Genomic DNA, 26,977 nt, shown 5'->3' with positions numbered 1-26,977 from the left:
AAGAACAGTCAGAAGAAAAGTAATTGAATCTTATTAATCCCTGTCACACATCTTGGCATTATTGATAAAAGATGTCAGATATCAAGACTCAGATGCTTCTGCATGGGTAAGAAAGAATGCGTTATTACCTCCAGACAGATTTTCAAATCAATATAATTGATTGTCATAATTTAAGGTAGGGGTGAGTGGAAATTGAATTTGTGTTGGTTCCCTAAGGCTGTTACAGCTGAGGGTCGTAATAGGGATGTGCTCCTACTACCTATTAAGTGCTCTGAATGGTGTGTGCCTCGAATAGCCTCAAACAACCAGGACCATCTCCTGTCCTTAATGTGTGGCTTAGCCCAGAGGGCCAATTTCTTCTGACCGGAGAAGAAGCATAGGCAGGCTACTGGCACCTTAAAACCAGTCATTTTGGGCAGATAGAGCTCGTCAGCCATGGTAGGCAGCTCTTCTAGGAGAAGGAAAACTAATCTCAGACCTCCACTGCCTTGCGACTATACCAACTCATGGGGAAAACTTTGGAGAAAATCCGAGGGGAAAAATCAGAGTCAGCATCTCTAAGGCAGTCCTATGTTGAGTTCAGTGCTGACTGGCAGCCCTGCAATGCTGCTGGTGCCAAACTGCATCAATCTCTGCCATTCCTTTGGGTTTATCAGATGTCTGGAGAGGGAGAGCTTGCTGCATGGTCAACAGCTTCCTCTCCATACTGTACTGCCCTGGTTTGTGTAACTAGACAGCTGGGATGCGACATCCATGGTTGACCCTGACCATCAGAGGCTTCAAGAAATGTCTTTTGCTACATCTTAATAGTACTAAAAGAAAGCACAAGTCCGGCATGGTGAGAGATATCTGGAGTCTGGTAGTCTATTGAGCTTCTTATCCAAGTTCAGAATTTGACCCAACTTTATCTCCATGTTTCTGCTTTTATTTTAGATTCACATGTTTTATTGCCCCCATTTTCCAGGTGTGATCCCTCTAACTGAAGGAACATAAAAAAAGCACCATCAGGAGGCATTACTCTGCGAACCAGGCTCACGGTAGGTAACCCTTCATCTGGTAAAGCAAAGAGGTCCTGAAAAGAGAATGTAAAGAGCTAGGTAGAAAGCCGAGAAGCAGGACCTCCAGAGTAGTAATTTCTGGATTACTGCCTGTGCCATGCATCAGTGAGGGTAGAAATGGGACCCAAGTGGGACTAGTATTCTCACAGGCAGGTTTGTTAGAGCTGTTGGGGAGGGTTTAAACTAATTGGGCAGGGAGGGTGGGAAACGAAGTGAAGGAACTCAGGATAGGATGGATGCTAAAAAGAAAGCAAAATTAGCCTGCAGTCAGACTGTCAGGAAGGGCAGGCAGATGACAGGACATAATTGTAGCCAGCAGGGTGAGTATCAGTATGTTAGGGATGCAGAATCAAAATGGGTAGGAAATAGAGTGCTAAAAGTGTTATATCTCAATGCATGGAGTATAAGAAATAAGGTTGGTAATCTTGTTACGCTATTACAGATTTTCAGGTATAATGTTGTGGCCATCACTGAATTGTGGCTGAAGGATGGTTGTAGTTGGGATATTCAAGGTTACATGTTATATCAGAGGGATAAGAAGGTAGGTAGAGGAGGTAGCATGGTAAAGAATGGCATCAAATCAGTAGAAATATGTAACATAGGATCAGAGGATGTTGAATCCTTGTGGGTTGAGTTCAGAAACTGCAAAGGTAAAAGGACTCTGATGGCAGTTATGCACGGGCCTCCCAACAGTAACTGGGATGTGAACCACAGATAATAACGGGAAATGGAAAAGGCGTGTCAAAATGGCAATGTTATGATAGTCATGTGAGGTTTCAACATGCACATCAAATAGGAAAATCAGTTTGGTAATAGATCTCAAGAGAGTGAGTTTGTTGAATGCCTTTGAGATGGCTTTTTAGAGCAGTCTGTGGTAGAGCCTACTAGGGGATCAGCTGTATGGATTGGGTGTTATGTAATAAACCAGAGGTGATTAGGGAACTTAAGGTAAAAGAACCCTTAAGAGCCATTAATCCAATCTGACTGAGTTCAATTTGAAATTTGATCAGGAGAAGGTAAAGTCTGACGTAGCAGTATTTCAGTGGAGGAAAGGAAATTACAGTGGTGTGAGAGAGGAGTTGGCCAAAGTAAATTGGAAGGAGATGCTGGCAGGTACATCAGCAGAACAACAATGGTGTGAGTTTCCTAGAAAAATGAGGAAGGAGCAGGATAGATGTATTCCAAAAACGAAGAAATACTCAAATGGCAAAATAGTACAACTGTGATTGACAAGGGAAGTTAAAGCAAATGACAGAGCATACAACAAAGCAAAAATTAGTGGGAAGATGGAGGATTGGGAAGCTTTTAAAAACCTACAGACAGCAACTAAAAGAATCATTAGGAGAGAAAACGTGAAATATGAAAGCAAGCTAGAAAACAATATCAAAGTGGATAGTAAAAGCTTTCTCATGTAAAAAAAAATAAAAGGGAGATGAGAGTAGATATAGGACTACTAGGAAATGAGACCGGAGAAATAATAACTGGGGACAAGGAGATGGCTGATGAACTAAATGTGTATTTTGCTTCGGTCTTCACTGTGGAAGACACTAACAGTGTGCCAGATGTTGAAGGGTGTGAGGGAAGAGAAGTGAGTGCAGTTGCTATTACAAGGGCAAAGGTGCTCAAAAAGCTGAAGGACCTGAAGCTACATAAGTCACCGGACCAGATAAATAATGCCCTGGGGTTCTGAAAGAGGTAGCAGTAGAGATTGTGGAGGTATTGCTAATGATCTTTAAGAACTCATTGGACTTTGGCATGGTGACAGAGGACTGGAAAATTGCAAATGTCACTCCACTCTTTAAGAAAGGATACTATAGAAAGTGTGCAAAGAAGATCTGGATGTTGCCTGGATTGGAGAGCATGCCTCATGAGAATAGGTAAGGGGTAAGTTTTTTACACAGAGAGTGATGAGTACGTGGAATGCACTGCTGGCAACGGTGGTAGAGGCAGATACAATAGGGTCTTTTAAGTGAGTCTTAGATAGGTATATGGAGCTTAGAAAAATAGAGGGCTATGCAGTTGAGAAATTCTAGGCAGTTTCTAGAGTAGATTACATGGTCAACATGGCATTGTGGGCCGAAGGGCCTGTAATATGCGGTGGATTCTTATGTTCTATGTTTTATGTTCTAAAGGACGAAGGCATCAGAAAGGAAATTATAGACCTGTTAACCTGACCTCAGTGGTTGGGAAGATGTTGGAGTCAATTGTTAAAGAAGAGGTTCTGGAGTATTTGGTGACACAGGACAAGATAGGACAAAGTCAGCAAGATTTCCTTAAGGGGAAATCTTGCCTGGCGAAACTGTTGGAATTCTTTGAGGAGATTACAAGTAGGATAGATAAAGGGGATACAGTGGATGTTGTGTATTTGGACTTTCAGTGGCCTTTGACAAGGTGCTGCACATGAGGCTGCTTACTGAGTTAAGAGCCCATGCTGTTACAGGAAAGTTACTGGTATGGGTAGAGCATTGGCTGATTGGTAGGAGGCAGTGAGTGGGAATAGAAGGATCCTTTTCTGGTTGGCTGCCAGTGATGAGTAGTGTTCTGCAGGGGTCGGTGTTGGGGCCACTTCTTTTAATGCTGTATATCAAAGATTCAGATTATAGAATAGATGGCTTTGTTGCCAGGTTTGCAGATGATTCGAAGGTTGGTGGAGGGGCAGGTAGTATTGAAGAAACAGTGGGCTGCAGAAGGATTTAGACAGATTAGGAGAATGACCAAGAGAGTGGCAAATGAAATGCGATGTTGCAAAATGCATGGTCCTACACTTTGGTAGGAGAAATAAATGTGCAGACTATTTTTCCAAATGAGAAAATCCAAAAATCTAAGATGCAGAGGGACTTGGGAATCCTTGTGCAGAATACCTAAAGGTTAACTTGCAGGTTGAGTCAGTAGTGAGGAAGGCAAATGCAATGTTAGCATTCATTTCAAGAAGTCTAGAATACAAGTGCAGGGATATAATGCTGAGGCTTTATAAGGCACTGGTGAGGCCTCACCTTGAGTATTGTCAACAGTTTTGGGCCCCTCATCTTAGAAAAGATGTGCTGGGATTGGAGAGGGTTCTGAGGAGGTTCACAAGGATGATTCCGGAAATGAAAGGGTTATCATACCAAGAACATTTGATAGCTCTGGGTCTGTAACCTGCTGGAATTTAGAAGGATGAGGCGGGATCTCATTGAAACCTTTTGAATGGTGAAAGGGTAGACATGGTAGATGTGGAAAGGATGTTTATCATGTTGGGGGAGTCTAGAACAAGAGGGCACAGACTCAGGTAAGAGGGGTGTCCATTTAAAATAGAGATGCGGAGAAGTTTCTTCAGCCAGAATGCAGAGAACTTTTGGTATTTATTACCACAGGCAGCTGTGGAGGCCAGGTCGTTGGGCATATTTAAGGCAGAGCTTGAGAGGTTCTTGATTGGACATTGAATCAAAGGCTACGGGGAGAAGGCTGGGCATGGGCCTGAGGGTGGGGAGAAAAAGGATCAGCCATGATTGAATAGCATTGCAGACCCAATGGGCCAAATAGCCTAATTCTGCTCCCTTGTTTATGGTAAAAGATAACAAGTCAAGTTGCTTGGGTTGAAGATTTTCCTCCAATCCTACTTGGAGTTTCAGTTTTTCATCTCTGCCTTTGTTTTTTAGTATTTGTTAAAAATGCATCCTATTTGTTTGAAGTGTTTTGTTTCTCATTCCAAACCATTACAACTTACCACATTGTTTTTTATTCAGCCGTTTCTTCTTGGTGGTGAATGGAACACCTCAGATATTCCTTCCTCAATCACTAACCTTATACAGTATTGCCAAACCAACAAGACAACTCTTGCACTGACAACCAAAGCCGAATTTGCTCTCTCAAGTGGGTACAGAAGACCTTTCTTTGGGGATCATCACCCACGTGGTGGTGTAGAGGCTTACGATTTGATGAGGTCCCAAGAACAATACCGCCTGGAGCTTAGCTCCTGGTAGGGTCACCCATGGTGGTAGGGTTCCACACCAAGAGCAACCTAACCAAGACCTCAGCAGTGGAGCTGGTGGAAGATGATGGCCCATCACAACAGCAGTGAAGATGGAGGAAGTCTGCCACAGTGAAGGGTCACTGGATTCTTGACCCCAATCAGTCAAGTGTCATGTAGTGGCTGCCTGTGCATCAGTCTCCCCAGGCTAAACAAAGTCACATCCAAGCATTCTCCATTACGGGAATAACCCCTTAGAAGAACATCATCCTCAACTCGAGTGATTACACTACTATTACAAAAGACCCAACAGCATTGTTTATCTGCTTAGAAATTGGGCAGTGTATTAATTGGCTCATCACTGGTGAAAGAAGGTTTTGTTTGTGAATTTCCTTTTTGAGATTGATGCACAAGGAACTGAGAAATAAAGACTGCAGAACATATCAGAGAGAGGAACACCACAGTAGCATCATGATTAGCTACTGGGTGGGGTGAGGGGGTTACTGGGACATTCTAGCAGCTCGGGGTGTCAGAGTTTGGTGTTCAATCCTGGTGTCCTCCATAAGGAGTTTATACATCCTCCCCGTAGAATGTGTGGGTTTCCTCCAGGTGCTCTGGTTTCCTCCTGCAGTCTAAAGACATATTGGTTAATAGATTTATTGGTTATTGTAAATTGTCCCATGATTAGGCTAGGATTAAACCAGTGGGTTTCTGGTAGTGTGGTTTGAAGAGCTAGAAGGGCCTGTTCCACATTGTATCTTAAAATAAAAATCAATCAAAGGAACTAGACTGGGGGCTGGATTTAGAGTGTTAAAAGGGAGAGAGACTTTGATAGGACTGAAGAGATGGAGGTAGGTGTAACCAAGAGCACAGTGATCGGAAGGGAGTTTAAAATCGATTGTGGACCGTTCCATAATCATTGAGGGATATGATCACTTGCCAAGGAGAGTAGGTTATGAGTCAATGGGGAAAAGCTGATAATAAGGAAAAGTGACACTGGTAGCCAATTGGGTAAATACGACAACTGTCACGTAAGGTTGAGAGTGAGGAAGCAGGATTAGAGGTCAGGGTGATGATCAATGGTGTGGAATTAGTGTTAGATGGGTTGGATACTAATCAATTCAGAGGGTTCAGTGCTTGGGTTACAGTTGATGTTCAAAAGAAAGATATCAGGTTGGCAGACAACCACACACAGTGATACCAATGATCTTGGTAACTTCACTTGGACAAAAATTATTTCGGTGGATTGGGTCATACAAATAAGCAGGCCTTAATGAACCATCTTCTTCAAATCATTTCCCTACTAATTTGTTCACAACCCCCTATCCAGCCTTGCAGATTATCTACTTAAGGTCTTACACCCGAGTCCTTAAACCTCCTCTCCCTAATCTCCTGCACAACCCCTGTCCAACTTTCTTAACCCTCAGTGCTACAAGCCCATAAAACCCTCCCATACTGACACCTCCGATACCCCAGACTCTAGGACTGATTCCTGTGAATCTTATCCCTTACCACCCCCCACCCAGTTCTCTCCCTGCACCACGCCCCCATATTTGGGCCTTGTGTGTAATAAAGGCTGATGGCTGGTAGTCCCGTTCAAACTCTCTGCAGAGTGTCCTGTACCTCAGATGCTTCTGCATGGGTCAGAGAGAATGTGTTATTAACTCCAGACAGATTTTCGTAGGGGTGAGTGGAAGTTGAATAATTGCTGATAGAAATCCAGGAGTTTGTATTCAGACCTGGGTCCATTACAGCCACACTCTTGAGGTTTTAGTGATTTGGGGGTGGCTATTTATTGGCTCCATTCACCCTTAAATCCTGCGATCAGTCTGAGGTCTGTCCAGAAAATGCCGTAAGACCATAATACCCTAAGACATAGGAGGAGATTTAGTCTATTCAGTCCATTGAGTCTGCTCCGCCATTTGATCACGGCTGATTTATTTTCCCTCTCAACCCCATTCTCCTGCCTTCTCCCTGTAACTTTTGATGCTCTTTCTAATTAAAGCCTATCAACTCCTGCTTTAAATATACCAAACAACTTGGCTTCCACAGCCAACTATTTCTACCTAAAGAAATTTCTCCTCCTGTCTATTCTAAAGGGACATCCTTCTACTCTGAGGTTGTGTCCTCTAGTCCTAGTCTCCTCATTTATAGTAAACATCCTCTCTACATCCACTCTGAACAGATCTTTCAACATTCGATAGGTTTCAATTACATCCCCTTCATTCTTCTTAACTCCAGTGAGTGCAGGCCCAAAGCCCTTATACACTCCTCATATGTTAACCCTTTCATTCTTGAGATCATCCTTGTAAACCTCCTCCGTCTCCCTTCAATGCCATCGCATCCTTCCTTAAATATGGGGCCCAAAGCTGCTCAGAAAAACTTACATTCCTGAATTTTTAAGATGCCCAAAATGTCTCCTGGTCAGGCAAATAAACCACAGTCCTTAGCAATTGGCCTGAAGGTTAAGAATAATAGAAATTCACAGATGTGGAAATCTTGAACAACACACACAAAATAGTGGAGCAGCTCAGAAAGTTGGGCAGTATATATGAAGGGGATTAAACAGCAGATGCTTCAGGCACAGACCTTACATGAGGATGGGAAAGGAAGGGGACAGAAGCCAGAATAAGAAGGTTGTGGGAGGGGAAAGAACACAAGCTGGCCCGTGATAGGTGAGACCAGTTGAGGGGGAAAGGTGATGGGTGGGATCTGTGACCATTTTGGTTCCAGTGAGGGCATCCTCCACAAACCACACAGCTTAGTTCACCAGTCTTTCCATCAAAGGGACAGGGTGATGTTCTGCTTTTTACCCTGCATCAGGTCAGGCACTACAGCAGAGGCATGTATGGCAAGTGACCACATATCACCCCATTCCCACTCTCTCCTGCTTGAGGATTTGGGAAAACAGGTGCCGTGGTAGTGTAGTGGTTAGCATTACAGCTTGGGGTGCTCCAGAGTTCAGAGCTTAAATCCAACACCATTTGCTAAGGACTCTCTGTAATTCCACCCTGTGGAATGTGTGGATTTTCCCCAGGTGATCCAGTTTCTTCCCACAGTCCAAAAACATACAAGGTAGGTCAGTTTGTCATTGTAAATTGTCCCATGATTAGGTTAGGATCAGTTGGGGTTGTGAGGTCACTGGGGTGCTACGGCTCAAAGGGCTGGAAAGGCCTACTCCTTCTCTAATCACTAAATAAACTCAACCTCGACAGTTGGACTTGCCTGCTGTGGGAATCTTTGCTTTAGTCTATTCTAAAGGGTTGTGAATTGTGGAGGTGGGGGAGACAACCATTTTTTTAAAAAACAAACACTCCTAATGTTTCGGGAATTAATGTTTTCATGCCAGTGTTGGTATGATATTCAGTGTGGACAGGAGGGGCCAAAGGGCACATCATGTGCTATATAATTCTATCCTCTGATTGTAGTTTACTTTTCATTAATGACTTGTCCTGCATAGTCTTTTGTTTTCCTTCACTGCTTGACTGATGTGTGATGTGTTGTCTTACCTAAGTGCCTGAGATGCTGATGCCTGTTTTCATCATACCTGTACTTTGTCGTCCTTGTGCACGTGACAATAAACTCCACCAGGTGACTCTGTGTTTGGCATTTATTGGCATTGCACTTTGTGTTCAATGACAGGGCTGCTGGATGTCTAGCATTTTGTTCCATACAAACCAGCCAAACGGAACAGAAAACAATCCACTGGAGGAAATCAGCGAGTCGAGCAGTATCTGTGAAGGGAAACTGTCAAGGCTTTGGGTCAAAGCTCAAAGTAAATGTACTATCAAAGTACATATGATACCATATACAATGCTGAGATTCATTTTCTTGTGATACACTCAATAAATTTTTCTTTTTTGCAAAGAAAAAGAATTTCAGGATGTATATTGTATACATTTCTCTGACATTAAATGTACCTATTGAAACCTATTGAAATCCATAGAATAATAACCATAGCAGGATCCACGAAAGACGGCAACAACTTGGATGTTCAACCACTGTGCAAAAGACAACAAACTGTGCCGATACAAAAAGAAAGAAATAATAAATTAGAAAACAATATTGAAAACTTGAGATGAAGAGTCTTTGAAAGTGAAGTCCATGTGTTGTGGGAACATTTCAATGATGGGGCAAGTGAAGTTACATCCTGTTGGTTGAGGAGTAATACTGTTCCGGAACCTGGTGGTGTGAGTCCTGAGGCTCCTGTACCTCCTTCCTTATGGCAGCAGCAATAAGGGAGCATGTCGACATCCCATGTCAGATTCAGGTTCATTTATTTATCACATGTACATCGAAACATACAGTGCAATGAGTTGTCTGTGTTGACAACCGAGAGAGCCTGGAAACAGTCTGCCCATGATGCCCCACATAGTATGTTCAGCAGAACAATGAAGCAACAACAACAACCGAACGATAGTAACAGAACAAGAATAGCAAAACAAGCCCACTTCCTTTCCTGGCAACACACACAAAATGCTGGAGGAACTCAGCAGGCCAGGCAAATTCTACGGAAAAAAGTACAGTCGATCTTTTGGGCCGAAACCCTTCAGCAGGACCCTTCAGCATTTTGTGTGTATTGCTCAGATTTCCAGCACCTGCAGATTTTCTCCTGTTCCCTTTCTTTTCTTTCCACCCACCCACTCACTCACTCACAGCAGACAGTTCTCCAACTCCAGGACAGGCTGCCTCTGGGCCTCCAGCCTCCAGGGTACTTGGTTACTCGTCAGCATCGGTCTCTAACCTTTGGGCTCCAATTTTCGGTATCAACCAAGAACACTCAGCTGACAGGACCCCAAACTTCAGGCCCCGAACTCCTCACTCACTGACAATAGGACCCCAAACCCCGGACCTTGAATGCCACACTCACCAATGATGGGACCCCAAACTCCACCCCCCGAACTTCGCACTCACCGATGATGGAGCCCTGAACTCCAGGCCTTGAACCCAGGACTGAAAGCAGAGAAACTTTCCTCCAGCTTCACTCCATGATTCTTTGTTGACCGGAAGACAGATAATCCCAGACACTAACATTCCACCATAGAGGCTGCTCAACACACACTCGGAGCTGAAGATAATCCCCTCGCTGCAGTTCTGTATAACAGGTGCTGGATAACGGGCCGGGACATGTTGGGTCAGGGACACACACTGCCTAATACTACCTTCCAAATCCTCAGACGGTGATAATTCCTCCTGACCCTAGCTGTACAGAAAGATGGCCACTAAGCCTGTATGTCAGGGTGTCAGGGCCAGGGGCAAGAGATAAGCTGGTTTAATTCACTGCTCGGCAAACTTTACTCATCTCTGTGTTGAACTGAGGCTGTGGCCTGCAACTAATGGGCCCCTGGACCGGCTGCAGTGATGACTGGTTTCATGGCTCAAGTCTCATTTTTTTGAACTTCAGTTCTGAATGTTATTTGCTTTCTTTTATTGTTTGTATGATTTTTTTCCCATATTGGTTGTATGACTGTTTTTTAGAACATAGAATAATACAGCACAGTACAGGTCCTTTGGCCCACAATGTTGTGCCATCCCTTAAACCCTGCCCCCCATATAACCCCCCATCTTAAATTCCTCCATATAACTGTCCAGTAGTCTCTTAAATTTCACTAGTGTACCTGCCTCCACCACTGGCTCAGGCAGTGCATTCCACGCACCAACCACTCTCTGAGTAAAAAACCTTCCTCTAGTATCTCCCTTGAACCCCTTACCTTAAAGCCATGTCCTCTTGTATTGAGCAGTGGTGCCCTGGGGAAGAGGTGCTGGCTGTCCACTTTATCTATTCCTCTTAATATCTTGTATACCTCTATCACGTCTCCTCTTATCCCCCTCCTTAACCTATTTAAAATAGGTTCTATTGGGCTTCTTTGTTTTGTGGCTGCCTGTAAGGAGATGAATTTCAAGGATGTATATGGTATGCATACTTTGATAATAAATGTACTTTGAACTTTGAATAGGGTCTCCACTTGCTTTCAGTGCCTGTATTCGACCTTGCAGAAATTCCACCACAGCTTTAACAGGCAGACCATGGCCTCAAGGTAAAACAGCGTTAATTCTGGGGAGTTGAGTGAACTTCCCCGAAGTTTGAGCAAAGGCAGAACAGGGAAGGAGTAAAAGGAATTTCCACAGTCACTCTGATGTGCTCTCCATTTTACAGCGCAATATGCGCAAAACATATTATAATGCGTACAATATGTACAGTCTGGTAGCAGCCTGCAGGTATACAGCGCTATGATAATTCTACAACCCTGCAAAACGTGCTGTCTCCAGATTCGGGGGTCTACTCCTAACCTTTCCAGTCCTGAAGACGGGTCTCGGCCTGAAATGTCGACTGTTTATTCATCTCCATAGATGCTGCCTGACGTGCGAGTTCCTCCAGCATTTTGTGTACGTGTCACTTTGGATTTCAAGCATTTGCAGAATCCCCTTGTGTTTATCTGTCCAGCCCTTCTCTTAACTGACTTCCCAACGTTCGAACAACCTTAAGAAGCAATGTATTAGTCCTGGTTCGCAAAAGAGAAAGCGAATGGCAAGAGCTGAGGGGAGGGTATGGGGGCTCTTTCCAAAGTGGCATTCCTCCTGGGCAATGACCGGAGGCAGACGCTCTGAAATTGCTTTACTGTCCCTCAGTGATAGAGATTTGCTCCAGCAATGCATCCGTGCCAGCGAACATGTCGGTCCTTTCTCGCTGCGCTTCCAACAGAATCCAACCCGAGAGCTGTTCGGAGCAGAACAGTCTTTTCCTCTTCCCAACCGGACTCATCGATAGCCGAAATATAAAGAATTAAATGGAGAAATAACATTCCTTCTAAATTAGACACACATGGACCACAGAAACAAATTTATCTATCGGGATTTGTTTTATTAATGTTTTAAAAACAAATAATACATTAAAATAATTTTAAAACTTGACATTCAATTTGCATTTTAAGATGTTTCACATATACGTGCGGTTGTTTGAAGACTTGTCCAAGCCCTTTGATTTTCGGGATATGCCGCTCGGGTTTAATCCAGTGGCAAAGTTTGCGCCACTTGACAGAAATTATCCTTAACTCGCACGCCAAGACTTTCCCTGCGTCGTGCTGAAAAATGCCTTGATCTGCCGGGGAGTTTTGCTTCGTGGTGACTCTGCCTCGCCACTAACCTTTGAAGAATTTTGATTGTAATCCTGTTTCATTTCAGAAGTTTTGCAGCCTCCATTATAGCCAACGGCAAATGACCTCCTGATAATTATTAATACAATTCATTCTGTGTTGGCCCTATCATACCGTGCCAGGAGAGGCTCCATCCTCATACCCAACCAACACATAGATGACCCTTGTCTTCTCTCCACTGTTGGTCCTTCCTTCAGGCACAAGTGGCACTATTTTAAACCGAAATGGGAGGTAAGAGCCAATTTCACCCTCATTTGCCCATGGACCACTTTAACTGCAAGGTGAACTCTTCCATATTTATTTCAGATCTGCAGCACCTGCAGCATTTTCCTTGCTGATTGTTAGTGCCCTCAGCTTGGGAAGTGTGCCATCCCAGGATAATTTTCAACTCCGAAGCTGATACTGAGTTTGACGATTGGATGCTGGAGTCCACAGTGTTTTCAGGCCAATGATTAGCCATTGGATGAATTAGGTGACACCATGATTGAGTCCAGATGTTGACATCCATTCACAACTCTCTGCCAACAGTTCCCCTCGGCAAGGAAGTATGCAGTGCTGGGTCAACAAACACAAGGTGTATCCTGGCATCTCTAGCAAGGTCTGGGGGAGAAAGGGGCGCATGCCGTGGTAGTAGTTGTATAAGAATTACTGCTCAGCTAGTGTGTTTACCTTCTTGCTGAGATATGTATCTTCTTTCTTCTCATCAGCATCCCTAAAACATGACTGAACTGAAGAAGCAGAGAGCCAATATTTACATTCCCTCAAATAGTTAGCATTTCAGGGACACTACACAGAAAAACAACAACCACTAACATTTCAACTTAACCATCCCAAATCCAAAACAACTAATCCCCACCACCACTCCCAACTCAAGGAATGTGTCCCTCTGACACATGAGCCGGTTTGGATGCCAGAAGTACAGTCAGTTCAACTTCTGTTCGTGAGTGTCTGGGATGTAATGAATCCAATAACTGGTGCTGTTAAATAGACATCTGAATTATCCTCCATATACGTCCACCAAACAGACCACTTCTAAATGAACAAGGATCTCGATTCCATAGCTCAGCTTTTCAAAACATAGAGTTATCTGACAGAATAAACTTTGACTGTTCAATTTCTCACAATCAATTAAAATGCATCATACTCAAGTTGGTAGTGAGACTTCATATATTTCAGGAAGGTAGACTGCTCAGATATAATTACTTAGACATGATGAAGCTTTAGTCCCTGTTAAATAATTTCCATGATAGTAGACATACTGTTAAGTAGCTGGTTAATACAATATTAACTGGTTAATCCTTAAAAGTAAACCTACCTCATTTTCTTGGTATTCTTCCTTCTTATTGATGCAAATTCTTTCCTTGTATCTGTTCACAGATACAAATATCCAATAATGCAGTGCCTTTCACATCCACAGAGTATTTCAAAGCACAGTGCGGCTGGTGCAGTATATTCTGGTACTGCACTATGACAACACAAGGAAACACAGAACCAACTTGTACGTATAAGTAAATGATTAGAGAGTCTGGTTATTTAAAAAAAAAATTGAGGGAAAAGTATTGGCCAGAATACCAGAGAGATTCCCCTTCGCTTCCTCCAATAATGCCATTGAGTCACTGGGTCGTTAACACAACTCACTCCACCACAGCCAACCAACAAGGCAGAAAGGGTCCCAGCTTAGTATCCCACCTGAACAGCAAGACCTCTAACATGGTTTTGCACTACATTTCTGCAATAGGACTGAACTTAAGTGACTGTGGACTGAAAAGGTGCCCGTGCTATCGATGAGCTGGTGTCAGAATGCATCCAGTCCCAAGTGCCCCTACTTTGTCAGTGAATACTGGTGGACACGCTGACCAGAATGGCCATCATGCAAAGGCCATTCTTCCCCACACTGGACATGCCTCTCTCAGAAGGAATGCAGAATTTCAAGCTGATTCCTCCTTCCTAACTTCATAGGAACATGGGATCATCAACCAGCATGGATCAGATAGAAAAAACTTTTACAATTTAACATCATCATTCCTGGATGCATACTGTCCCATTAAGGATGGGGTCTACCTTTACCTTCTGGAATAATTTAAAAATCGTTGCAGGATAAAAAGACCCAGAATTGAAGTAATAGGAATAGGCTGATATATGAATAGACTGATAAAGAGTGATTGCTTATGACTCAGAGTTAAACTCTTAAAGCTTCTCCAGAGCGTGTTGCTTCTTTCTGACTTCTCTGCATGGATTTTTAACGACTCTCCTCATCCACTGATGTCGAGGAGCTAGCAGACCTCCGAAGAAGCATCGTCTTATGGAATGGAGCCATGTGGTAGACTGGGAACAATTAACAGTGATATTCTGTGGGGATAAGGGAGGGGGTGGGTTCTTATTCTTTAACTGCCTCAGCCTTGCCAATGGCTATGTTGAAACACAATTCAAGAAGAAAGGAGAGACAAACGCTTCTTTTTCTTTCCGCCCCCTTTGCTTTCGTTTCTTCTAATGTAACATCAAATGATTCCAAATTCTGTGGCACCAATTGCATGGAAATGAGCAGCAGGCTTTGCAAAGTATAATACGCTGACAGTACAAGGAAGAATTCATGGAGCACATCTCGCAAACATGCTGATTTTATTTACAGACATGCATCCAAACCATCACACTAACAGTCTATAAATGCTTTGTTGAAGCTTGCAGCCGATTGTCAGAGGTTAAAGCTTTAAGTGATTTCTTTTTTTTCTGTGAGATTGCACGTATACGTAGGAACAAAAAGAAAAGTTAGCAGCAGATGGATGGGTTAAATACTGATGTGGTTAACGATGAAGGAAATTCAAAACTTTGTTCACAGGATACTTGCAGTGAGACAGCTGTTATACAACCAGTCCTACTCCAACCTATCAATTAGGAGTCCCAAACATTTGCATTGTCTGATTGAAAAAAAAGGCGGTGTAAGCTTATGATAAGAATAATGCGCCTTTTACCGACGCAGAATATTGACCTGCCTTTCAAATCTATGGACTGCAATTAGAATATAAAGGCACAAAATATATTTGCTTTTATAAATAACTGCTTGGATCAGGACGTTGTGCTGCTACAGTTACCGGTGGTACCCTATTCCAAGGTGAGTCTCTAAACACTCTTGAACTTGGCTGAAACCCTTAATTTAACTGAGTAATTTTAATATCGAGGTATTCTATTCTGAAATCACTTATGGGCTAGATAATGCATCAATTAAACTGATTGTATGGTTTAAATGTCATAAAGTTTATTTTTTTCCCAGTTTGCTACCTCTATCAGTGCCAGATTATCTTTGGTACTTTGCCTACTCTTCAGGTGGGTTAAAGCCAGGCAGGTAATTCAACTGTGGGGAGACATTGTAGACAAACCTGATCTTCCTCATCTAATGGTCAGTCTCAGGTATGAGTAGGGGAAGTTCTGGGTATCACCTGTGATTCACACTTCATTTTTTTTAACGTTAAATTAAATAGTTATTGAAAATGTAAAGTCTTGTATTTCAACAAGTAAAAACAAAAATCTGCAGTTCCTTAATGATTGAGGGATAAAATAATTGTGTACTAAAATCCCCTAAATTGAAAGTTTGAACCTTATTCTGTACGGGACTAAATCAAAGTTGCCACAAGATCTTATTTATTTTATCCTGCATAAAGAAATTCTTTTGGATATATAGAGCAAGATAATAAAATGGAGTATCAATATCTCAGCTCTCTTTTTCTTTCTAGAGTGTATAAGGAAAATGAAAGTTGTAGGGAAAGTTTAATGGCAGATTAAAACAGCTCTTAAAGTAACACAGGCTCTTTGTACAAAATCATAACATTCTATTTGCATAATAAGCAAAAAGAGTCTATGAGTCAGTTTTGCAAACTCTAGCCTCTGCCAGGGGGAGGGCAGGTGGGGCGGGAAGGGCAATCTACAATAAGAAAAAAAGGCGACATCACACAGGACACATGATCAGTGACAGCCAATTAGGTTGAATTGTCAAAAGGGAACAGTTAAATTTGTAATTTTGGTTGTGTGAAACTCTTTGGGCCTCATAAACAACCACAGAACCACAAGTTGGGTGCAGACCAGTCACACAACAGTGGGTCCGGGATATTGGTCAGCAAACAGCAACTCATTCTGATTTAAACCACAGAGTGCCAAGCATTTCGTACAGTGGTAAGCATCATCTAACCACAACCAATCCACTATTTTTACATTTCAGACCTCAAAAAGTACCTTATCGTGTTGTTTGCAGTGCTGCAGAAGCTATGTGATAAGGTAAAAGGAAACTGCCAGAGATGAATGGTGCAGTGGAGAGTGCGACTCTTAAACTTTGTTGGTTTTGCTTTGAAAAGGTGGGAGACCTGTGCAGCCTGTTAGGACAACTTCACTGGACACCATGGCTTCGAACAGCATATTTGAGTCATTTCCTTCATATCAACAATGCTTCATGAGAGGTAAGCACCAGTGTTTAAAAATGATTCTATTCATGGTGAATGTTGAGAAAGTCCTCCAAAGCAAAATGCAGAAAAGATGCTGTTGTTTTGTGGTTGCCTGATGACAGGCTACTGAGTTCATAGCTGATGCTTAACATATTTTACACGTTTTTATTTGTGGCTCCAAATTTTCTCCAGTTTAAAAATGCATTCCTGAAGTAATAAAATGGTTTGCTTTGAGCTACATATTGCACAACATGATGTGAGGCTTGCCTAATGGTTTGTGTGAGGCAAATTTGCACTCTTTAGGGCTGACTAAAGAAAGACTGAACGCTTTGGATAAGCAATTTTGAAAACACTGAGTTAGTCACCCATGCCGGTACGGAAACAGAAGGACAAGATACACGTTTGGAAACTTATGTCACTGCGAGTCAAAAGCAGTTGTCGGGTGTTTTGCAAAAAAAAAAAATCATTTAGGAAAGCAGAGTGAATGATGCATGAGCGACTCGCCTGAAGCAAGTATGGATATTTCTCTTTCTAAACTGTTGCTAAGTCTTTTATCACTTCTCAAGCTTTCAGTAGGATTTGTATGGAAAGGGAGAAATTTTCTATTATCGACTCATGGTAGTTGGATGATTTGTGCATTCCTACAGCATCATTCAGCTCTGTTGATTGGCCACAGTCTCTGTTCAGCCTTACTAATAACTCCCCAGGCTCACTGAACGACTGCTTCCTCAGAGTTGTTAGCAGCCAGAGGAAGCAATATTCTTCAAATAATGAGAAGGACCTTCCTGGATTCAAGTTGCCTTTTTTTTCCTTGTTTTGTTTCCCACTGTATCAACAGGAAAACTTGTAGAGGAAATATTTACAAGTTTGATAAGGTAATAAAAAGCAATGTATAAATAATCGGGCTTCACTTCTGCAGAATGCAGGCAGCTGGGGCACGGTCGGCTGAACAGTTCAGAAGTTATGGACATTAGTTAAGGCGCCATTTTTAACCCAGCACACTGGAGCTAAGTATAAGCAAAAGAAAAAGCATAAAGGAGCTAGATTACCATTGACTGGTCTTCCTGATAGATGAGTAAATCAAGAAAAAGTAATAATTACCGTAAGCAAGTTGCATTGGTATGGAGTCATACTGAATACACTCAGAAAGTTAAGAACGAAACCAGCATATTTAATCCATTGGTATTTGTGATAAACTTGTTTTTTTGGATTGGCTTCCCCTTTTCTGTTGCTTGTTCACTGGACTCTGGTCAGCTTTGAGATATGAGGCAGAAACAGAATACCTCCCAGACTCATGCACGCTAGATAAATAATCACGTCTGTAGGCAATTTGCTTCTGCTGCAGTTTTCTCCAAGCTCTGCACGGCCCGGTCGACAGAAACATCTCGGGTGCCTCTCTCATCCCTTTTCTGCAAAAACACTGCTGAAATTTATTGCCCCAAATTGTTGGCAGCAGGGAAATAACATGCACTTCTCGTCCCATATATTTCACTTTATCAGGTTGTGCAGTTCTCTCAGAAGGAAATCCATAATTCTTGCAGCACGATACCATGTTAAAAATGAGAAAGGAGGAAAAAAAAGCAATTGTTCTATTCTCAGAAAACACTAGAAGAAAGCTGACACATGAATTGAGTGTGGTACACCACAAAGGATATGGGTCTTTTCTATCATACCACACCAGGTTATCCCTTATGCTCTTCGACAAGGAAACTGCTGAAGTCACACCTTCCGATGAAACATTGCGCCCCAAGAGGACGGATGTTTTCAGTTTACAGTGAGTTTAAACATTAATCCTATTCAGTAAATACCTAATTGTGCAGGTAATATTTCATTCAATGCTGCCCTGTGTTCAAGCAGAGCTTTCCCAATGCCTTGTAAACCTTTAAGTTTGTAAACTTCACAGACAAGCTTTCAATAAAGTTTTGAGTTTCTGAAGTCACGGGCAGAACCTGAAGGCATGGCAAAGCTCTTTGCAGACAATGAAGGCCTTTGGAAGAGCTTCAGTGTAGTGTAATTCAGGAACCAATCTGTGATCAGTGAGGCATCACAGACAACTAACCTGTTTTATTAGTTTTGCACTAGGGACAAATTTTGAGCAGGATAGCAAGGAGGAAATCCCATCTCTTTTGAATGTCCCCTAAAATATCCACAATCAGTTGCAATATGGAAGGGGCCTGGATTCAAAAAGTTGTCCAGAAGCTGATACATACCTGGATCAAAGGCTTCAGTTGTCTCAAACTTAACCATCGATTCTAAATGGACAAGATCAAATCAACTGGAGTCCTCCTCCTGAGCAGTTTTCCTGGCACTGATGACTTAAACCCTGGGCTTCAATAAATGCTGCTCTCATTGCATCCACCCTGCCTCATGATACGACCAAATGATGTGCTGGCAACTTCTAAGGGGATCCATGCAGGTACTTCACTAACAGTGAGACACTTCATAATCTGAATAACTTCAGGCTGTGGAATGAGCGCAGACGAGGAGGTTTGGGCTGAGTGAGACTGACTCGTTTAAGATCATATGTACACTTAGAAACTATACCAGGATTGTACAATTCCATGGCACAAACACCAGTCAGAATTAGTAAAAACAGATGCCTTATTTTTGTGAATTAACTTACTTTCCAATCACTGGCATCAGAAAAATGATTAAGTTGCAAGCCATCAGTGCACAGGAAATTGAAAAGAGGAATATAGGATTAAATTAATTCTTCTCAAAACTGCTATCTCTACAATATTTACTCAAGGAACATTAAATTACTTAGTATAATAAACAGTTACCCTCCAGGAAATATGTTTACACACACACATGTCATGCCAACTGTGCTATAAAGGACTCTTATGTTCGCCCAAAATGCTGCAATGGCAGGGAAATTGTGCATTTATAGAGCGCCGTTCTCAGCTTCAAGAAAACCTAAAGCATTCTTCAGCCAAAGCACAACCTCTGAAATATACCCCACGCACAAAACCACTGCAGAAAACTTTGTTGTCCGCTGGGTGCCACAATGAGGTAGCGATAAATTTGACTTCAGGCTGACTTGAGGGACAAATATTGGCCAAAAACATTGGCTAAGAACCTGACTTACAGCCCAAACACCACAACCTGTACCAAGTTTAACTTTTGTTTAGTAACTAGATTGTATATATCCAAATGATTTAATTGAAAAATGTTATATCGCAGCACTGAGAAGTAATAACATGTTGAGATTACCCTGTAATTTAGAGCTGGGTGGTGGTAAACAGTTGCCTGAACTCATTTTGATGTGTGATTGAGTCAATGAACTCATTTAGTAAGATTTTATCCCCTCATTGGTCGGAAACATTGCTGACACTGTTCTGTGCTTCTGTACACATTAACCCACGCCCTTCTGAGGTAAACAAGTTGGCTAGTCTCTCCATGTCCTTTGGGGTAAACTAACAGCTTCTTGTGGTGTGCAACAGAATCACCGCTAGTGTTAGCTCCATGGCTGCACACATCGTGAGGGACCCCATCCTCAATATGTAACTCGTGCTAAAAAATCTGAACATTTTTCATAAATAATATTTGGGAGACTCTTCAAAACAAGGATAATAATGGATCAGTTCATGTTACTACCAAAGGAGGACTTCAAGTCATTTTTCTGCACCGACCGTGTGTTCCAGCAGTCCACACAGAGCTAGTTCTCTTGTTTTACAGTGCTCTTGTAGGGTAGAGTCTGAAGTCATGGGTACCATCCGAATGGAATCACTTTGTCTAAATCCACATAGCCATAACCATTATCTGTCAGGATCCTATGTGACCTTGAGCCTTGTTTATAGTTATGGATATGCACATGGCACCTATATGAAGGCATCTTGGATTTCCTGTATTGCTTTATGGGTGTTTTGTCATCACCAGGAGCCTATGGAAAAGGGCTGTGGTTGCACACTACAGATGCTGATGTAAACTGGATTATATTAGCTTTCTAATTCTAGAACTGAATGTGAAGCATGGACACTTAATCAAACAGAAACACAGTCAAGTTCTGTTCGGCTTTTAAGGAATGGTTACTAATTTGTTAATCCTCTCCCACCATATGGTTTTCCAATAGTAATATGCTAATTCAGAAGTGCAAACTTGTATTATTTCATGTGGAGGTGGATAGCCCAAGGGAAATTTGAGGCAGCTTTATTTGAATCAAGACACCATACTCCTTAAAGCTTTCGGCATGTGCTGGAGCTGACTAATTCCTGAAGCAGGTATTTGTGTTTCCAACTTTTGCAACTGGCTTCCTGCACCCCCTGTCTATAACTTGGTGCCAGCCGTGGGCAGCACTCTCATTCTGAATGGAAGTCCTGACCACTCTTCATTTCGAATGAGAGTGAATGAATGAACAAGTCCAAAGTGAAGGCCAGTTCTGAGTTGGTGCGCACTTGCCGTCTTTCAGATGTTATCTAGGGTCTTCTGCACTCTTCTCCCACTTGTGGGCGTAAAACATCCCACTGCACTGTTTGAATGGAGAGTAAGGAATATATATTTTACTTTACTACTTTAGACTGGACAGCCACAGCCATCCACTTCACTAAGGGCCTCATGTCGTCTGTACACACCAGCTGTCTGGTGAAAAAGGCACAACAGCACCTCTTTCACCTCAGACGGTTGAGGAAGTTTGGTATGGGCCCCCAAATCCTAAAAACTTTCTACAGGGGCACAATTGAGAGCATCCTGACTGGCTGCATCACTGCCTGATATGGGAACTGTACCTCCCTTAATCGCAGGATTCTGCAGAGAGTGGTGCAGACAGCCCAGCACATCTGTAGTTGTGAGCTTCCCATGATTCAGGACATTTACGAGGACAGGTGTGTAAAAAGGGCCTGTAGGATCATTGGGGACCCAGGCCATCCCAACCACAATCTATTCCAGCTGCATAAAAGCCAGGACCAACAGGCTCCGGGACAGCTTCTTCCACCAGACCATCAGACTGATGAACTCACGCTGATTTGAGTGTACTCTATATTACATTGACTGTTCTATTTATTATACATTACTATGATTGCACATTGCACATTTTGATGGAGACGTAACGTAAAGATTTTTACACCTCATGTATGTGAAGGATGTAAGATAAATGAAGTCAATTCAATTCAATAAAGTCAATTCATTTTCCTAAGGCTGCAATGGCTAACATATGAGAGCATAATTTTAAGGTGATGGGAGCAGAGTATAAGGGGGAAATATTAAAATTACATTTTTTATATGGAGTGGCAAGTGTGTGGAACACACTGCCAGGAGTTGGTGGTAGAGGCTGACAACATTAGGGACATTTAAGACATGAATGAATGAAAAATGGAGGCCTAATTAGGAGTGAAGGGTTAGATTGATCTTGGAGAATATTAAAAGGCTGGCACAACATTTTGGGTTGTTCTGTGCTGTAATATTCCAAGTTATATGTCCAAATCGTCATTTGTTCTTCGACCAGTATCACTGGGTCAGCTTTGCAATGTTGTTAGTGTAATCTTGAACCATGCAAGGAGGCAGTCTCCTGAAATACATTCAGTGTTAAATACTCCTCACTGCAAATTGGTTTTGGATCTCACGACTGTGAAGTAACTCCATTGTTCTCCAGGTTCCCGTAGTGAAGCTGCCCTGCTGGTTTTTCTGTTCTATCCAAATTGTGCCTTCCCTGTCAATGAAAAATTTTTTGTTGATTTTCTCCCACTGCCTGTTGTGCTTTTCCCAAAACACAAGGAGTGACTTAACAGGTGTTGACAAAAACTTTTGACCTGGGGAAATAGAAATGCAAACAACATGAGGAAACCTAAGAGAACAAGAATAAGAAAATCAGTTATAAAAGAAAACAAGGCAAAATTGAAATGGTGGCTATAACTATTTGTATAATATTCAGTAGGAAGCTAAAGAGATAATACAATAACCAATTTCAACTCTCACTCTCATTTAATCTATTAGGGAATATTGTAACACATCAGTTCCCTCCCCCTGCCCCCGTAAAAGAACTATTTTGTCAATGATTCTACAATAGATAACATTTACATTATACTAAGGTTTAGAAATGGATCATTTGGCCCTTGGGCCCATATTTCAGAATCAGAATCAGGTTTATTATCACCTGCATGTGGCATGAAATTTGTTAACTTAGCAGCAGCAGCTCAATGCAGTACATAATCTAGCAGAGAAAAAATAATAATAATAAGTAAAATAAAAATAATAATAAATAAACAAGTAAATCAATTACATGTATTGAATAGGTTTAAAAAACGTGCAAAAACAGAAATACTGTATACTTTAAAAAAAATTGAGATAATGTCCAAAGATTCAATGGCCATTTAGGAATTGGATGGCACAGGGGAAGAAGCTGTTCATGAATCACTGAGTGTGTGCCTTCAGGCTTCTGTACCTCCTACCTGATGGTAACAGTGAGAAAAGGGCATGCCCTGGGTGCTGGAGGTCCTTAATAATGGACACTGCCTTTCTGAGACACTGAGACACTGCTTCCTAAAGATGTCCTGGGTACTTTGTAGGCTAGTACCCAAGATGGAGCTGACTAGATTTACAATCTTCTGTAGCTTCTTTCGGTCCTGTGCAGTAGCCCCTCCATACCAGACAGTGATGCAGCCTGTCAGAATGTTCTTCATGGTACAACTATATAAGTTTTTGAGTGTATTTGTTGACATGCCAAATCTCTTCAAACCCTCTAATAAAGTATATCTGCTGTCTTAGCCTTCTTTATAACTGCATCGATATGTTGGGACCAGATTAGACCCTCAGAGATCTTGACACCCAGGAACTTGAAGCTGCTCACTCTCTCCACTTCTGATCACTCTATGAGGATCGGTATGTGTTCCTTCGACTTACCCTTCCTGAAGTCCACAATCAGCTCTTTCATCTTACTGACATAGAGTGCCAGGTCGTTGCTGTGGCACCACTCCACTAGTTGGCAAATCTCACTCCTGAATGCCCTCTCATCACCACCTGAGATTCTACCAATAATGGTTGTATCATCAGCAAATTTATAGATGGTATTTGAGCTATGCCTAACCACACAGTCATGGGTATAGAGAGAGTGGAGCAGTCCTGAGGTGTGCCAGTGTTGATCGTTAACGATGAGGATATGTTATCACCAATCCACACAGGTTGCGGTCTTCCAGTTAGGAAGTCGAGGATCCTATTGCAGAGGGGGGTACAGAGGCCCAGGTTCTGCAACCTCTCAGTCAGGATTGTGGGAATGATGGTATTAAATGCTAAACTATAGTCGATGAAGGTGTTTGTGTTGTCCAGGTGGTCTAAAGCAGTGTGGCGAGCCATTGAGATTGCATCTATTGTTGACCTATTGTGACGACAGGCAAATTGCAATGGGTCCAGGCATGGCTGAGGCATCTTCTCAGCATTCTAACTTATTTTTTGGAAGCAATGGCCACTCTTATGCTCTTATGGTTTCTTCCCTTAAACAGCTGGACCTTTACAGCAATTTCGTGAATATTAGTTCCGTAATTTAGGATTGGTTTATTTCAATGTATTTAAATTTCACAGTTGGTCCAGTAGTGTTTTGAATGGCTCTTCCTCACTACTCCAGGTCTCTGAATGATAATTGCAGTATTTCTGAAGTTATAATTGTGGAAAATTCGGTTGAAGTTCTTAATCATTTTAATATTGTGCAGCTTCTTCCTACTTCATGATGGACATATCTCCTGCCCATTTTGCCTTGTAGTTGTTTCTCATCCTAGTCAGAGAATATAATCAAAACTGTTTTAACTATAACCTGAGCAGTTTCAAGACAGTTTACAGACTCCTCCTGGTTCCAGTTTCCATTTGGTAGTCTACACCTACCCAGATGAAATCTTCCCTGTTTTTTTTTGCTGATTTATTTAGTTCTTGCTAAGGACTTTCTAAACTCAGTCCCCAATACCATCACTGTCGTCTTAAAGGAGTGACTTTGAAAGGATAATACTGATTTTCAGAATTAAAAACAAAAATGTAACTCTTGGAGCCTTTGAGTTTAATCATCTCAGTGAATGAGGCAGGTTACACAGACCTTCGACAACAATATGTATAACATTAACAGTTCATTCCTGACGATGGGTGTCAGCCCGAAACATCTCTGCTGTTTATTCCTTTCCATAGGTGCTTCCTGACGTGCTGAGTTCCTCTAGCATTTTGTTTGTGTCACTCTGGAATTCCAGTGTCTGCAGAAAATCTTGTCTTCATGCATAGCATTAATTTACCTTTGGCCACATCTATGTTGTCTACCCCACAATATCTATTCCACACCACACCCTCGACCTCACTGTCCCAGCAATGAAAATGGCTGAATTACAAAATGGAAAGAAATTCAAGTATCTTCTTAGTATTTAATGGCTCTTTATTAAAAAACCCATCCCAATCAGTCCAGAATGATGTTGGTAGAGTAGATTGGGACAAATTTAAGGATTTAAAATGAAAGTTTCATTTATGATAACAGTGTGCGCAATAAGTTTCCAATGAGTTCAGTATGTTTAAATTCAGAGACAGTGGTTTGAAGTTGTGTCTAAATATTAACACCAATGAAGGCAGTTCCTTTCCAAACTTGTCAATCAAGACCGTCCTGAGGCCAGTATTCAAAAACAGTTGCAATAAATTTGTCTTTGTATCCCTGCCCAAAATGTAAATAAGAATGGAATCTGTACAATGCTGTATCGATTATGCAAATATGCAGAGGCTGAGTAATACCTAGGCGGAACATGGTATGCTCCATTTCAAAGTCACATTCAGAAGGAAAGGGATCTGCCAGCTTCAATATACAATACGAGATGCTCCAGACCTGTCAGCATCTGACAGAAAATAGTTCATCCATGTGTAAAACTAGACTTGGGAAATGGCTGTCACTTATGGAAGCCTCAAGGCATTCACATCCATTGATACCAATAATTAAGCAGTTACAGTCAGGGAAGCCACTGCGACATCAAGTGAAGCTTGTCGGTACTCTTCTCGCTTCAGGAGTTTGTGAATTCAGAGTCTCATTGGGGCTCAAACAAAATGTGCCGGCTGAAACTCCAGAAGAGTACAGTGGGAAACCTGCACTACCAGTGTTTCCTGCCAAAGACTTCATCTCCAATGTGCGATGCTAAACTACATGAGAGCAGCATCACGATTTACTCCCAGATTTGAAATTCAGTTCCATTCTTTAGATGAGGTATCAGACCAGAATACATGGGAACAGAATTAAACCATTTGACCCATTGAGTCTGATCCACCACTTGATCATGGCTAATTTATTTTCCCTCTAAACTCCATTCTCCTGCCCTCTCCCCATAACTTTGATGCCCTTAATAATCAAAAACCTACCAACCTCTGCTTTAAATATAGCCAATGACGTGACCTCCAGAGCCATCGATGACAATGAATTCCACAGATTTACTGCTTTCTTACTAAAGATATTCCTCCTCATCTCTGTTCCAAAGTAATGTCCTTCTATTCTAAGTAACACACACAAGTCACAACCATGAGAAAATCTGGTTTTTGAGAAAATCTAGAGTGGATCTCCAGCATCTGCAGATTTTCCTGTACTTGTCCTTCTAAGGCTGTGCCCTCTGATCCTAGACTCTACCATATTGGAAATACCCTCTCCATGTCCATTCCATATGGACCTTCCAATAAATATTCAGTCAAAAATATTAAGTCAATGCCCTAAATGTTTGCCCAATAGTTGTTGGAAGAACTCATGATGATTGGTCAAGAAGCTACTAAGTGCTGGCCAGTTCATACTCCTCAGCTCATTTGTTTGTGGGATCCTGCTATCTGTAGAACTGTTTCCTACAATAATTCAGTGACTTTTTCCACTGTTGAACCATGGATTCATACAGGATTGAAAGAGGCCCCTAACTCACCAAATTTTCAGCAACTGCTAAGTAACTGTTATGCAAGTGGAGTTTTTTTCCTTCATCCTCCCCCTCCGATTTTGCCATTCATCTACACGTACACAAGAAGCGATTTTCACTGGACAATTAACTTACAGGCTTGCATATCTTTGGGGAAGGAAGCAGATGCACACAGAGCAAACACACAGAGAGAAAGTGCAAATTCTGCGCTCCGGGAGTCAGGACTGAACCTATGTCACTGAAGCTGTGAGGCAGCAGCTCTAACAGCTGCATTATTCACTATCCCCAAGTTGTTCTGAAGAAAGGATGGGCCCATGGAAATATATGTAAATTAGGTACTTCTGTACTTCCTTTTGAAAGACTGTACCTCAGTGTATTTGGCTGAAGAGCTTTAACCAATGTAAAGGCAAGAAAGTCACAACAGGTCAAGTGACCTTGACAGAGAGAATTGGAAAGGTTCTGGTTCTAACATTCCTTTTGCCTATTGGCTCCACCAGGCATGCTTTGTTTCCAATATTTTATGTTTGTATTTAATATTAAAAGAATCATGTTT

General features: G+C 41.9%; 1 protein-coding gene across 2 annotated transcripts in view; it reads left to right on the top strand.

Moving 5' to 3' along the window:
* The first annotated feature begins 16,187 nt into the window (after positions 1 to 16,187).
* Positions 16,188 to 26,977, top strand: part of runx1 (RUNX family transcription factor 1) — a 238,526-nt gene continuing 227,736 nt past the window's right edge. For both annotated transcript variants that reach the window (XM_063050442.1, XM_063050441.1), the window contains exons 1-2: positions 16,188 to 16,325; positions 16,505 to 16,606. In XM_063050442.1, coding sequence (XP_062906512.1) covers positions 16,549 to 16,606 — 58 coding nt within the window. In that variant the 5' untranslated portion in view covers positions 16,188 to 16,325; positions 16,505 to 16,548. The remainder of the gene's footprint in view (positions 16,326 to 16,504; positions 16,607 to 26,977) is intronic.

The sequence above is a fragment of the Mobula hypostoma genome, chromosome 6 (genome assembly GCF_963921235.1).
Source record: "Mobula hypostoma chromosome 6, sMobHyp1.1, whole genome shotgun sequence".
Classification (NCBI taxonomy): domain Eukaryota; kingdom Metazoa; phylum Chordata; class Chondrichthyes; order Myliobatiformes; family Myliobatidae; genus Mobula; species Mobula hypostoma.
This window is presented reverse-complemented; position numbering and strand designations above follow the sequence as displayed.